The 14,443-nt window shown below is 37.4% G+C and overlaps 1 protein-coding gene across 6 annotated transcripts in view; it reads right to left on the bottom strand.

Moving 5' to 3' along the window:
* bbc (choline/ethanolaminephosphotransferase 1 bbc) overlaps window positions 1-5,588 on the bottom strand; it is a 122,562-nt gene extending 116,974 nt beyond the window's left edge. For all 6 annotated transcript variants that reach the window (XM_083134054.1, XM_083134055.1, XM_083134051.1 and 3 more), the window contains exon 1: window positions 5,216-5,588. In XM_083134054.1, coding sequence (XP_082990180.1) covers window positions 5,216-5,452 — 237 coding nt within the window. In that variant the 5' untranslated portion in view covers window positions 5,453-5,588. The remainder of the gene's footprint in view (window positions 1-5,215) is intronic.
* Window positions 5,589-14,443: the final 8,855 nt, after the last annotated feature.

Below are 14,443 nucleotides of genomic sequence, written 5' to 3'. Positions count from 1 at the left end.
CTGGCAAGGACAGCAAAAAAAACATGACTGTCATGTGAAAGTGGTAACTAATAGAAATAGTGGCCAATCCAAGATGGTTGATGTTGGCTCTTTACAAAAGCAACTATATCTCTGAAAGCAATGTTCTGATTTCAATGTAGTTGTATTTTTTTAATGAAAGCTTAAATCATAGCTTATATTTAAGGCTGCCTTTGGTTTGTTGATAAGCACAATTGTTAATTAGTAAATCATGCTTTTGTAGCATGGTATGACTGAAGCACTACTCAGAAAAACTGAATTTATAATGGTTGATATTTAAACTGTGGTAATTTTTTGTAAACATGGAAATTAAAGAAAAAACGCACTCCTCATACATGTAGTGACTTCATAATTCAGAAACTTTTGCATGTTGTAGGTTAGGTCACATTTTACATATAAACGGTGGGGAATGATTGAAATTGCACAGAAAATACCACACCTGTTCAAACAAAAATGTTCTTTACCAATTCAGTACTTTGGTACACCACCATGGGCAGCTTTTAAACCTACTAGCCTATGGGGCATACTGTAATATGTCTCATTAAATGTTTTATTGTAAATTTCTATTTGTCCCTCTCCCTTTGAGATGAAGCATCCCCACATAATGATGCTCTCAGCCAATTTTCTGGTTGGGAAAACCTCTGGCTTCAGACTTTCTTTCCATAATGTCACTCCACTGTCATTTTCAACAATTAAAAACTTATTTTCATCTGAAAAAAAAAATATCACATGCTGCCTCTATTCTTCACTCCCCACTATCACCACCCAATTTCATAGCTGTATGATTTGGCAACACATCACATGGTATGATGTCACGCTACGTAATTTCGAGACCTCGAGTCAGGACCAGGAGAATCGCTCGCCCACTTGGTCCTTGGTAGCGAAGCTACTACACACATACACTGGGGGAAACTCCATTGCAGTTAAGTATTTCAAATAAACCATGAATTAATTAATAACGTAAACCGCTTTAGTCAGCTTATCAACCATTAGGGCTAAAACCAACTTAACTAATTTGGGGGGTTTATTTTTTTGGAAAACTAAACTTTCGGAGGTTTGCATGGTTGATAACAGTATGGGTATTAATGCAAGACTTAATATTGATCTACTTTAACATATACAGGGGGAACACTAAATCTAGGTTCCAATTGTTCAAGGTTATTTACTGGATATGTATATATACATGACTGATGTTAGAATTGTTGTTATTAGTTACTCTATTTACTGTTGATACGTTGATTGTAATAAACCTAAAGAATGAAAAGATAGCTTTGGTTATAATTTATGCTTTATTGATGAGGTCTGTTGCTCTCACTACCAAGTACGTAGTTATATGGCTCAAGGAAAATGGGGGCCCAGTAGAACTTTCCATTGCGTGGTAAGACTTTCGCTCGTAAGTTGCTTCATCTGTAGAGGTAAATTACGTGGGGAGGTCATAACACACTGTACCTCCTTACAAATTGTCTTCTGAATCGGAAATACTTATTACTTAAAAATATTTTTTTTCTTGGACTTTTCTTCGTAAACCCTTTTCCATTTAACCATCTAACAACAATCCTATGACTGCAGGTGGAATGTGATAAGATTATTGATGGGGAATTATTTGTGATATTATTTCTAATTATAATTTAGTTTAATATAATTCATTTTATCTAATAATAACCCTAAATGTTTTTGAGATTAGGTTAGGTGGGTCAGTTTGGTACTCTTTGCTTTCTGAAAAAAGTTGTAAATTACTTCTACAATCATCCCTACTAGTCTACTAGTGACATGAATAAAGCAATTATAAAATAAATTCCTTTTCGTTTTTGTGAATTAATAGATCAGAACTAGAACCTGTAAAGCTTGCAGATCAACACAATGAGTATAAAATGAATTTTGTCTCAGGCAGTAACCTGGATTTTTAAATTTTAGTTCATAGCCTGTAATGTGAGTTCACAAATTCTGTGACATCCGTGACTGAACATTTTTTTTTCAGTTTCCGGAATTGTAATACATTTTACTCAACATAGTTTCTTCTGTAGGGAGGTCATCACCATTTACTGTTTTTCATGTTAAAAAAAGTTCACAAAATACATTTTAATTTTAATGTTAAGAGCTTTAAATTAGTAAAACTGTAACGTCCGTGACAACTGGAATGGCTGATTGACAATATAGAGAAAGTCTCCAATTTCGTTAATTTTCGGTATAAGTACTAACTAATTTTGGCCTCCTAATCACGAATCTGTTGTAAAAAACCAGGGGTCACGTCTGGAAATTAGAAAAAAGCCGATTGATTTTTTTTATATAGGGGGAGACCGGGGTAATTAGAACAGGAAACAGCCTGTAGAAGTTCCACTGTAAATTACTCAGAAAGTTACTGATGGATTTTTTAAAAAATTTTACCATTTAAAAGGACATCTTTTGCATATTTTTGAAAAAAATAATGACCATACCTGCATTGCAAATACTCGTCCAAAAAAAAAATTGTCATGACACCATAAAATTGTTCCAATTACCCCATTTGGGGTTAATGGAACATAAGTTAGAAATTTCAACTGAATAGCTTTAGATTGCTGTTGGGGTAATACGAACATCATATATAAATGTCCCATTTACCCTGCAAATTTGAACACAATAGCTCTACTTCTTCTGGAGTTATCAATGCTTGTTTAAATAAAATCCCAAGTTAACGTCTTTTTTTCATAAAGTTCAATTTCCCAGCTGTGAAGCAAATATGTGTGAATGAAAATCAGTGTTCTATGATTTATTTGAAAGGTTACAGGCCATTCTACAATGTAGTAAAGAAAAAACTTCTAATAGTTACATGTACAATCTAGTATACCCAAGCGAAATCAAGCAAATTACGCAATGTTCTAATAACCCATTTGCAGAAATTTTTGGGGTAATAAGAACTTTGCTTATAAAAACCAGGCAAATTGCCCATAGACAACCAAACTCACATGAAATGATGTGTGCCCTTATGTTTTATTATAGGGGTGAAGAAAATTTTGAAAGGGTTCTTTCATTCACATCCAGTATATGCAGAAGCAGAGAAACACCAAGCATGCGTCACATCATTTTTGCAGGTGTATAATAAAAGTCAAATAAAACTTACTTTTGTGTAGTTATTCCAATAACAAATTTTCTGCATGTAGGTTTAGTGTAGGTACATAGGTATGAAATGTTATTACACCAGTCTCTTAGTTTTAAATTATTCTACATTAACATGTTCCAATAACCCCATGTTCTAATTACCCCGGTCTCCCCCTATAGGTGTAGAACGAACCAAAAGTTATAACTATGCTTTCATAACCTAACTGAACCTAACCTAACCTTCCGAGAATGGTTTGTGGGCCAATGATCACTTTCAATAAGGAATTCCTAGTTTTGTAGCACGTAACCGACGAACAATGTTTCACGGAACATGCCATTTCTCCTGAAATTAGCGGCGGAGTATATGCGTAGTTTTACGAACAAAATATTATAACTATGCTTGCCTAACCTAACCTTACCTGAAATGGTTATCCGTGAATTATTTGTGAGCCAATGATCACTTTCAATAAGCAATTCCTAGTTTTGTAGCATGTAACCGACAAACCATGTTTCATGAGTACGTAACATGCCATATGGATAATCATCGCAGTAAATAACAACATTATTTTACAACTTCTACACGTAAATGTACAACTTTAACATGCGACCCCCACATCGTAACTCCAGATACGTCACTAGGAGTGCATAAGAAGTGAGTATAAGAAGTAGGAAGTGAATTACAGACTTTCTCTATATTGTCAATTCTTACCGTAGTTCCTTCTGTAAAAATGAAAAAATGTGTATCCGATATAATGAACTGTTTACCTTTTTTTTTTTTTTTTAATGCCAACCAAAATGAATTACCCCACCGGGAATGCAACTGCATGTAGTACACACAATGGCAAAAGAAACAGTAAGAATTGTCAACCATTTTCATTCAGTTTGTTTTCCACGGCTAGACTCTACTTCCTTATTACCTTTTGGTGGTAACCGATGGGAGTTAACAACACTGCAGGCTCGTCCTTGTGTCCGCGTTATGAATGCGTGTGCTTTGCTTCTTTGCGTTCTCGGTGTGTTGTGCGTGTGTATGGTGCATGAAAAAGAACAGGTTCCAAAAACTTGTAGATAGTGTAAAATATGTATATCCCCAGTAATAATTTAGTCCATCGTTAAAAACTGTGCTTGCAGACAGCCGGCATCTCTTCAGGTAAGTACCTTTTTTCTTTTTACACTTTCTGTTCACGATAGCCCCACAAATCATTCACGTTAGCTCCAAAAACCATGCACGGGTAGCCCCACGAACCATTCACGAGGACGAGGTATGCCTACGAGGTTAGGTTCCATTAGCACTCATTTCACCCTTAAATATGTGCTTCATCATCGAAAAATTTCCTCAGTACGTTCAATTACGCATATCCGGACAACATCGGTTTTTATCGATTTTCTCCTCCAGGTAATTTTCTCTCGCTTTGGGATTTACGTTGTTGAATTCCTTATACAATAACCTTTCCAACGATATATGACACGTATTCCTTAGGAAAAGGACGTAAAGTAGAGTCTTTCCTTTTCCACACTGTGATATTAAGGAATTGGAATAAAAACATTAAGTAGTCCGACATGTGCTTCAAAACAACCGAATTCTATTTCTTTAAACAACACAGGGTGTGAAATAAAAAATAATGAAAATAACGATGAACAATTTACCTACTACCATCTTTGACGTTGGCTGTACCACTGTGATATTGAAATATCTCAAGACATCGTTAACGTAACCTGCCGAACTTGACCTACCCATGTTCAAGGTGCGCGCTGGTAAACTGTATTCAATTTTGTTTGTGTAAATGGAACGGGCAATAACAGACCTACCTAAGTTTTTGTCAACATGCACTCCACAGAAAAATGTTAATGTTTCAAATGGGTAATATTCTAACTACAGGTCATTCAAGTGTGATATGCGATTCTTTGAATATGATAGAACATGCAACTAATATACAACACTCGAAAAGAAGTAAACAGCCTCACAACTGCAATAGGAGTAACAACCATACACAATTCTCATTAAATTAGTACTTTGTTATGTAAACATTCATCTCTGGATTCATCACATCGCTAGAACAGAGATTAGGACAAGAAACACTCGTTTAGTAACCAGTAAGAATATAGAAAAGACAAACGTTCTTACCTCTTGTTGTGCATCTGGACTATAATAAGCAAGAATAAGAGATGTCACAATATTGACAATGAGGCCGGATACAGTTATGAGATTTGGTGCAAGCCAAAGTGGTAACTTGCTCGTCAACCAGTTCCACCATGGTTGTAACAGAAAGTCCAATAAACTAGAGCTCGTATAGCTATATTTGTGCTCTCCCAAACGCTTTAATTGTCCAGGAGATAGTATCTTCTCCTTAGTGAAAATCATTTCCTACCTATAAGGTACACATGAAAAAAATTGTATCCGTGTTTGACACACTATACACAGCACATAAACACACAACATTCACCACCAGATGTCAAGTACACTCATAACATGGCAGACGGATTCTCCCCGATTTCGATTTTCGCGACATCTGTTGAGTGTTGAAGGAATTAACCTGTGACATTTCTCCAGCCAGCAAGGACGAAGTGTTGCCAACTGTACAGAATTAGCTTCTCCGTGAATTTCAATCACTACAACTTGGAGGTTCGAGTTTCGTAGTCGAAGATACGCACACATTTTTTTTTTAATTACGTATTCCGAAAGACAGGAAGAAATGGAGGAATACAACAAGGTAAGAGGAACATAACATAAAAAAAAAATCTCAGGTAAGTAAAACCTATCCCACACTCACCTGTCTGTTTGAATAACACATTCCAGCCAGGGATAATTTATTTCCCACTTACTTAGGGTTACCAGACGTCCGGTTTTTTCCGGACATGTCCTACATTTTAACCTTTTGTCCGGCGTCCGGGAGGAATTTTAAAAATATCATAAATGTCCTACATTTTGAGCGTCAGATAATATTAATTAGGAAAATACGTGTTTCAGTTGAACAAAGAGAATCATGCATGTTACAAAACAAGTCTATAGACTGCGCTCCCAAACTCAATAGTGAAATTATTTTGAATCGGAGATTGCCCAAATATAAAAGAAAAGCTTGTGCTGCTAGAAAAAACCGGAAGCAATTTATGAACAATTTTTTGGGTCCAGTGGCGCAGGAACGGGGGGTACAGGGGTACATTGTACCCCCGCAAATTTTTGAAGGGGGGTACTGTACCCCCCTAAATCCGTAAATTGAGTTGTACCCCCTGTACCCCCCTTTGGTAATTTGACAGCAGACGGAAGGTGCTACTGTTAAAATTACCTATTATCAATTCGCCCAATAAAAAAATGTATTATTGTTTATAAATGTTAAGCATTATAGTCCTTACCACAGAAATTCAAAACATTTAATTGTAAACTTATTATACTACATTGTGCTTGCTACTATAGTTAGTTCATTGACCTAAGTTCTTGGAAACCTCTTTAAGGAGATGAAAATTGTTTAAAATGTGTGTGGAACGATGGAATCAGATTGACTCTCAGACAATTACGCTGCAGACGATTGCTGCTTTGCGTAAGGGGGGGGGGGGTACACATTTCTAAAGCAGTGGTCGCGTCGATTCGAAGATATGATACAAATCTTCATCAGAAGAGTATATGACTGACCCCATTTTCTTTTGAATATTTATAATGGAATTTTCCGAAACGAAACACTTACACGAACGAGACGAGACGAGACACGACAGACCAACTTGGTGGGGGGGGGTACAATACATTCCTGTACCTGACCTATATTTTTCATGAATTTGTAAGAGGGTGTTGGGAAAACAATACTTAAACCTATAGCTATATTAAGATATATATTTTTTAAAAAATAGAGTGCCGATTAGCCTATCTGAGAATGAGGTGAATTTGGAATAAGTTTTCATAACTTCAGAGTGGAAACCGAAAGAAAAATAAGCACAAACAAGAACGAGAAGGACCTCACCACACAGGAGACGAGATGAGGCTGTGACAATTCTAGACTCATCGCATCGCTATATCATTCCTAGGTGAAATGAAATATTTCCTAGACATTTAAACAGGGTGCAATGTTCGATTTTATCAGAGGGGGGACTATTTTTTACCTATGTATTAAGTATAGCCTACTTATAATTGGACATAAATTGCTTAAAATCCAATTGTGATATCGAATGCAACACAAACACAACGCCATTTTATGTTAAACTCTAAAGTCAAATTGTAAGAAAATTACATTAGTCAGATGAATGCACGAGATAAATGAGACTCACTGCAGGTTCTATTGGTAGATTTTGGATTGGATTTACAAGGTCTCTGGGAGTAAGATGGGAAAATTTGATTGATTGATTTGGTTTACTTTACTTCGCCTTTCTGCCACTTTTGGCTAATCGCGAAGATGAGGATGAGTGATGATGATATGATGAAATTGATGGACACTCAAAAATAACACCCATGTGCAGGCCAGGATTCGAACCTGGGACCTCAGGCGTCATAGCGCGCTATGCTAACCCCTCCGCCACGGAGTCCGGCGAGGTGGGAATGTGTTTTGGATTTTCTTTGTAGATGCGAAAATATTTAACTGTGACGTGCACATGCTTCTGCTTACATTAAAGTTTACCTTTTCACATAAAAGATAAATTGACATGTCTTCCTAAAACACACGCATGTATCTGCATTTAATACCACTACTTACGAAAATAAGCATTGGCCGGCTCTTCACATTGTCCACCAAAAATTGAAAAGAAAGAATAAACGGCTTTCCTTGCTACTTATGAGAGCTGAAGGATTTCGGTTTTGTAAATGTACCGAATGATATTACTTTCAGTACTTGAAGAGCGTCATTAGGTACAGCTAATTATATTACAAATAAATGATTTGTCAAATTGTTCACAAATATTTCAAAGTTAGACTTCTTACGAATTGATTGGGAACCATCTGAACTCATTTTTTTTTTCATTTTTAATACAACAGCTTATAGATGTCTGAGAAAATACCAAATGCATGGCGGCTTCTAAAAGGCATTGGATGTGGTACACATCTGCCATAAATTGTTTAAAGACATTTTATGCGCAGCTAATTAGAATGAACGGAACTGAAGTGGAACTCTATATAATGTAGTTTCTATATCCAGTGGGTGGGAGATAATTATTGCTGGTTGGGGTGGCTCAAGATCCCCCTCACTCCTGATTTTCCGTTCCGTGAAATCCAAATAAGGCCAGAATGAGGTCCAGAGCTTTGCCTTATATGTTTCAGAATTGTTATCTGATTTTAAAATCTGTTTTTTTTTTTTTAACTTAAGTTCTACCAAAAACAATGAAAAATATTTATGCATATTTTGCATTAAATAACAGGACATTCGTGTGTGTTGTTCTAAAAGAGAATATTTCTCATGGCTTCACATTATAACTAGGTATCAAGGACGTTTTTGTGGGGTCCAGGGGGTCCGGACCCCTTCCCCCCGAAAGACTTACCAAGTAGTGAAAGTAATTTATCAAAATATAATTGTTTAGCATTTGTTATACTCAATTTCCATCAATGCCAATACCATGCTTGAACAGCGTAACAATTAAAAATTAGGGTGCGGCAGAAATATCTCCCGGATTTCATTTGTGAATAACAAAGCAACGATAGATGTTATGCAAAACTTTATTGCACAGTTGGAAAGAACAGGGTTTACCATTTTATTGCACATTTGCAAAGAACAAAATGTTCCAATTATTTTTTGTCAAAATTGCCACAAGTCACCATTTTGTGTGACATAGTTGACTGTTTAAAATGATATCGTCCAAATGCCGATCTGCACAGTGTACGCATTTCTGAAGTCTCGCCCTGAAGTTCTGCATTACCCTCCTAGTCATGTCTGGTCGGTATTGCCGCTCTTTCCTGTCTGATACCATCTTTCAGATCATTGGCTGTCCTCGGCCTTCCTTGGTAAACTTTAGCCTGCAGGTACTTCCACAGAAAGAAGTCGCAGGGTGTGAGCTCGGGGGAACGAGTTGGCAATGGAAGGTGACTTCGAAGTGAGATCAGACGCCCTGGAAACATTTCACGTAGCAAGTTCATCGATACGCGTGCTGTGGCACCATCCTGTTGAAACCACACAGCCAATTTGCCACGTTCGTTCGATTGCGGCTGCAGGAAGTTGCGTAACATCCATACATAACGGTCAGACGTTACATTAACTGCGTGCCGTCTTCCTCAAAAAAGTAGGGGCGTTCATGTAGTTGTCTCGTCACATATGGGAAACAAAATGGTAATCCTTGTTCTTCGCAACTGTGAAATAAAATTTTGCATAACATCGATCGTTGCTTTGTTATTGACGAATGAAATCTGCTGCACCCTGTATACTCGATGGTTTTCTCCGCTGAACTTATTGGAAGGCAAGGAATTTGCCGCATACGGCTTTGAAGGATTCCAAAGATTTATGCACACTACTAATGATAATATCCATAAAATATTAATCAGGAACTTTACTTTTCGTTAATTGAATCTAACTCCTTTTTTTGTTATTCAATAAATATTCAATTCTTTTTCTATCTGACATTAATTTCCTTGCCAGGGCAGTTGTTTTTGTGCAAATCTTGGCGATCTTAACTACACGTACGCTAGATAATGAATACTTGCTGTTATATTTCTATTCTTTTTCTATCTTTTACCTATTCATGTAATAATAACAATACAATATTAATTAATGTACATATTTAATTAATTAATATATTAATTTAATTAAATATAATTATCCTAATTATTATTATTGCTACACTTGATTGGACATATATATATATATATATATATATGTGTGTGTGTGTGTGTGTGTGTGTGTGAGGCTGAATTTTGTACCCCCCCAAATGAAAAACGTTCCTGCACCATTGTTTGGGTCTATGTTCTGATGATGTCGCTATTCAGTGCCTGATCAAAATTTATTGGCTTGGGGTTTATACTGATGGAGCAAGGTGTTTCTCATTCTTATTCAGTAGAAATATTTTTTTTTTCGTAAAGTCTGTAAAAAGTTACGTGCTGGTTCAGTGTAATTTGAAGGCCTCCCCGATGGCGCAGTGGTAGCGCCGCCTTGTAATCAAAGGGTCCCGGGTTCGATACCCGGTGAAGGCACAAGTGGTTCGGATCCCACTTTAAACTGTAGGTCCAGTCCCGATTAGCCTTACTGTGCATAAAGTGGACTTAAAACACCAACTCAACAACAACAACAACAGTGTAATTTGAAAGAGTTTGACTGTTCAGTCTCTCATAAATACGTGACCTCAAATTTTGAGAAAATTTGGCTCCTCTGAGAAGTACCATTTAAAACATGTGGCAAGAAGTGTATTGTTTAGTATTGATTATAAGCAGTGGCGATTTCTCTGGGTGTGTAAGTCGTGTGTCAACGGCCAAAGTAAAATGAAATAAAGAAGAAAGTATCTGCACTTTTATAAATTACGATTTTGATCGTTTTTCTTCAATTGTCAGTTTCGAGCGGCCGGTAGTTTTCGAACGCGACGCAGCTCGCAGTGGTTGTCAGGCAGGCAGATCGGTCCCGCACTGCCAGGACGTTGGAGTGGAATACAACGTCTTACCGCTGCCGAAACATAGGATGACTGCGCATGCGCACCCTGCCACCCACCAGCATGGTTAGCTTTTCAAGGCGTTGTATTTGTTCCCAACGATTTGGCTTTCATTCATCCCACGTTCCGCGTTGTTTTGCTCCTGATTGTTGTGCATTATTTTTTAAACGTGTGGTGTGAAGTGATGTGATTATTTTAAGATGGAGAATAGTGAAAGTGTTGTGCAAAAATATTTAAATAATTCCTTTTCTTCGCTTTCGTATTCAGAGAAGAAACAAGTGATTGACAATGGTCGACCGTGTCCGAATATCACGATGTCAACATATGTTAATGGGAAAAGTGGTGCTGGAAAAGGTTTTGAGAGACATTTTCGAAAAGAACTCTATGACATTTCAGACTGGCTTTGCGAGTGTGATGTGGTGAATAAATTTTACTGTTGAACATGTTTATTATTCTTAGGGGAGTGCGGGATCCCGAAAAGTCGGGACCGGGAGCGGGAAAAAAATTCCCGTCCCGATCCCGACTTCTGGAAATGACTTCCCGACTTTTTCGGGATCCCGAGCAGTCGGGAAATACCGAATGTCTGGAACTTAACGGAAATTCTTAGTTTTTGTATCAGAAATGAAAAAACAATCACTTAAGGTGAAAATGACGTGTATAATTCGATTTTTCAAGAGCTTCGGAAAATTTCTAACATTTCCCGTCCCGAAAATTTCCCGTCTTTGTCGGGAAATTGAGAATTTTTTCCGTCCCGAATGTCGGGATTTAAAAAATATCATGTCCCGACTCTCGACTAAAAATGGTATTTGGAATTATCAAGGGTATGCGGATTTGAATCATCTCAATACTGCAGTGAAAAAACACAGTGAGTCTGAATTGCATCTTTCTAGTTTCTTTAAATTTAGTAGTTTAAGTTTAGTAGTCTTTAAATTTGCCACCCCTACTAGAATTGATATTTTTTTGGATACTCAACGAAAATCTGAAACAGAGTCACACAATGAAAAAGTAAAAAAGAACAGGGAAATATTAAAGAGGTCGATTAACGCCGTCTACTATTTAACAAAGCAAGAACTGCCATTCCGAGGCCTTGAGGAAAATGCAGCATCTCTAAATAAGGGCAATTACATGGAATTCCTTACTGCAAGTGCCGAGTTTGATTACTCATTAAAAGAACATTTATTAAATTCTACAGTTTTTCGCGGTACTTCGGCAGGCAATCTAAATGATTTAATAAATTCAGTTTCGATGTTCTGAGAGATGATGGGAGTTCCACGAATCCCTCTGGTTGCAAACTCGTGCTTTAAAAAATAATTGTATGGCGAAGTATTGAACATTAATTTTCTCGTTTAAAAGTCCTTGCTTGTCCTTACCCTTCAAAAATATTAATATTTTAAATGAAGTATTTACTTCATTTAAAATAATTTATGTAATTTAATGTTTTTCTAAATATTTCTAAATTTACACCAAAAATGTTCGGAGAAAATTAGTAATATTGGGTCACAGAAATGAGAGGGGGGGGGTTAACATTCCTTCTTTGCCAACGCCTTAAGTTCAGGGTCAGGAGACGCCACTGATTATAAGTTTAGAAATTTTGCAATTAAGGATTCATTATGAAATCATATTATTTTAAAACTGAAAAGTGTCAATTTTAAATTACTTTCTAACGTGTTATATAAATGTGTATTATTTATTGCGAATGTTCTGTGTCCTACATTTTGACCTAAAGTCCTACATTTTGGGACATTATGTCCTACTTTTCCCTTGTATCTGGTAACCCTACACTTACTGGATGAGTTTTTGTTTTAAGTCGAGGATGCTTTACACACATTCAGGGACGGCGCTACAGGGGAGCTAGGGGGGACTGAAGCCCCCTCAAAATAGGTCTCAGACTCCCTGTAGCCCCCTAGATTTTTGTAATACGGTAGATGCATTTCGATCTAAAACTTAAAAGTAGAAGTTCATTTTCCATTATAACACTTCCATTGGGGCAAGTACAATGTTCAAGTACATTTTATAGTTCGGTTAGATCGCAAGATTACTTTATTACGATGTGTTGTAAAATCAAAGGAGGGCAGCTGCAAATATACCTGGATAATAGTGGCCAGTGATCATTTATTTGATAGAGTCCAGCGCAGATAATTCTGCCGTGCAATGCGCGACAGAACTAAAGAAGCAGTGTTGCTAATGGAGCAGATAGAAAAATCGCTGCGGTGCGCCGATGCACAGCTGTTACGTACAACAATAAAATTAGAGAATTCAGGTCTATCTAACGTTGAGTTTTAAACGTCATGCATTATACCAGGACTAGGATTAATATGTACTAACAAGTGGCTTTGTATGTAGCTACATACATATGGACTAAAAATTCGCAAAATATGAACTAACACATAAGTACAATTACCAAAAATTCTGCAAAGAAGACTTCTTCATACGATTCCTTATTTGAGTGATTTCAAACAAAATAAAAAAAAATATATACGTATATATTATTTTTCATTGCATTAATGCACTGGTGGCGTTCTAACTTTTCACTCCCAAAACCCGTATACACTGGTATGGAACTGCAACGGCAGATAATAACATGCCAACGTGTTAAACCGCTACAATTGCACCATAACACTCCTCCTCAAACAGTATTATTATTTCCTCTCTGAGATCTGCGACAGTCGGTTGCCTTTGTTGTACATTTACAAAGGATGCCGGCTTCGACAACAATAACAAGTACATATACTGCCACTAGATGATAAGCTGCGCGGCTTTTTCTTTTGTTATGAACCAGGGCCGGCGCTAGTCATTTTGCCTCCCTGGGAGGTGGCAGTAGATGCCGCTCTATTTCGACCCCCCCCCCCCGGTCATTACGCAGCAACGGAAAATTGAAAATCAATATATTCCTAACTAAAACATCAAATATAAAATAAATAATGAGACTTCTTATGCTATTTCAATACTATTCAGCGCAAAAGAATATCTCGCTCGATCACAGTTTTCAATAGGCTTACTTTTTTCTTCTCTTCAAATTTTGCCGCTCGGTTCGCCCTCCCCTTCCGCCGGCCCTGCTATGAACTTGGTCACCCATCAAAGCATGGCAATTTTAACACAGAAAACAATATGTATCGCATTAAGCAGCAAAAATGACAGCCTCCTCTATGCAATTTCTACAAGAACACCTGCCGGAGCCAGAGTTGAATTGCTTAGAATTTCCCGAGCTTGGCTATGCAAGGTTTTTGATTTCAACTTCGACAGAACTGGAGGCATTATGGAATTTAACGTTCATTAGCAAACACACACTTTTACATACACACACGCAATACACGCACACAACGTCAAACCGGTCAAATACTTAGTATAAAATAAAAATATGGTGCTTCCAATCCAACAAAACTCACCGCCACTTTACCTGCTATCCCCTTCCGTGACAGAAATAGTGCTTCATTATTACAGTTGGCAACACTAGTTACTAGCTAGCCAATGAACATGCACTGCATAAAAGAAGCAACGACTACGCCGTGCTATATTGCCACATTGCCGTCCCTGCTGACCGGTGGGAACCGCGAGCTGGAGCGCTGTTCAATTGTTTTCAATGAAGTTTGCGCGAGTGTGTCCAGGAATGGAATGACAATATGGCAACAATAGCGAAGGTTTTCGAGCAGGGTAGAACACGTGATGCTAAGAGAGAGGGAGACGAAACGAAAATTCGTTTCTACGCAACGGCAAATTTACGTGTGTGGCACTCTACTAAGTAATTGGCCAATCGTGAGTCGCCCAACTTGATACGAAAGCTGCTGCCTATCTGGTAGGCAGATGTATTCAG

Source organism: Lepisma saccharinum, chromosome 13, assembly GCF_977018435.1.
Source record: "Lepisma saccharinum chromosome 13, izLepSacc3.1, whole genome shotgun sequence".
NCBI classification, from domain to species: domain Eukaryota; kingdom Metazoa; phylum Arthropoda; class Insecta; order Zygentoma; family Lepismatidae; genus Lepisma; species Lepisma saccharinum.
The sequence above is the reverse complement of the archived record's forward strand: the minus strand, read 5'-3'. Positions and strand labels throughout refer to the sequence as shown.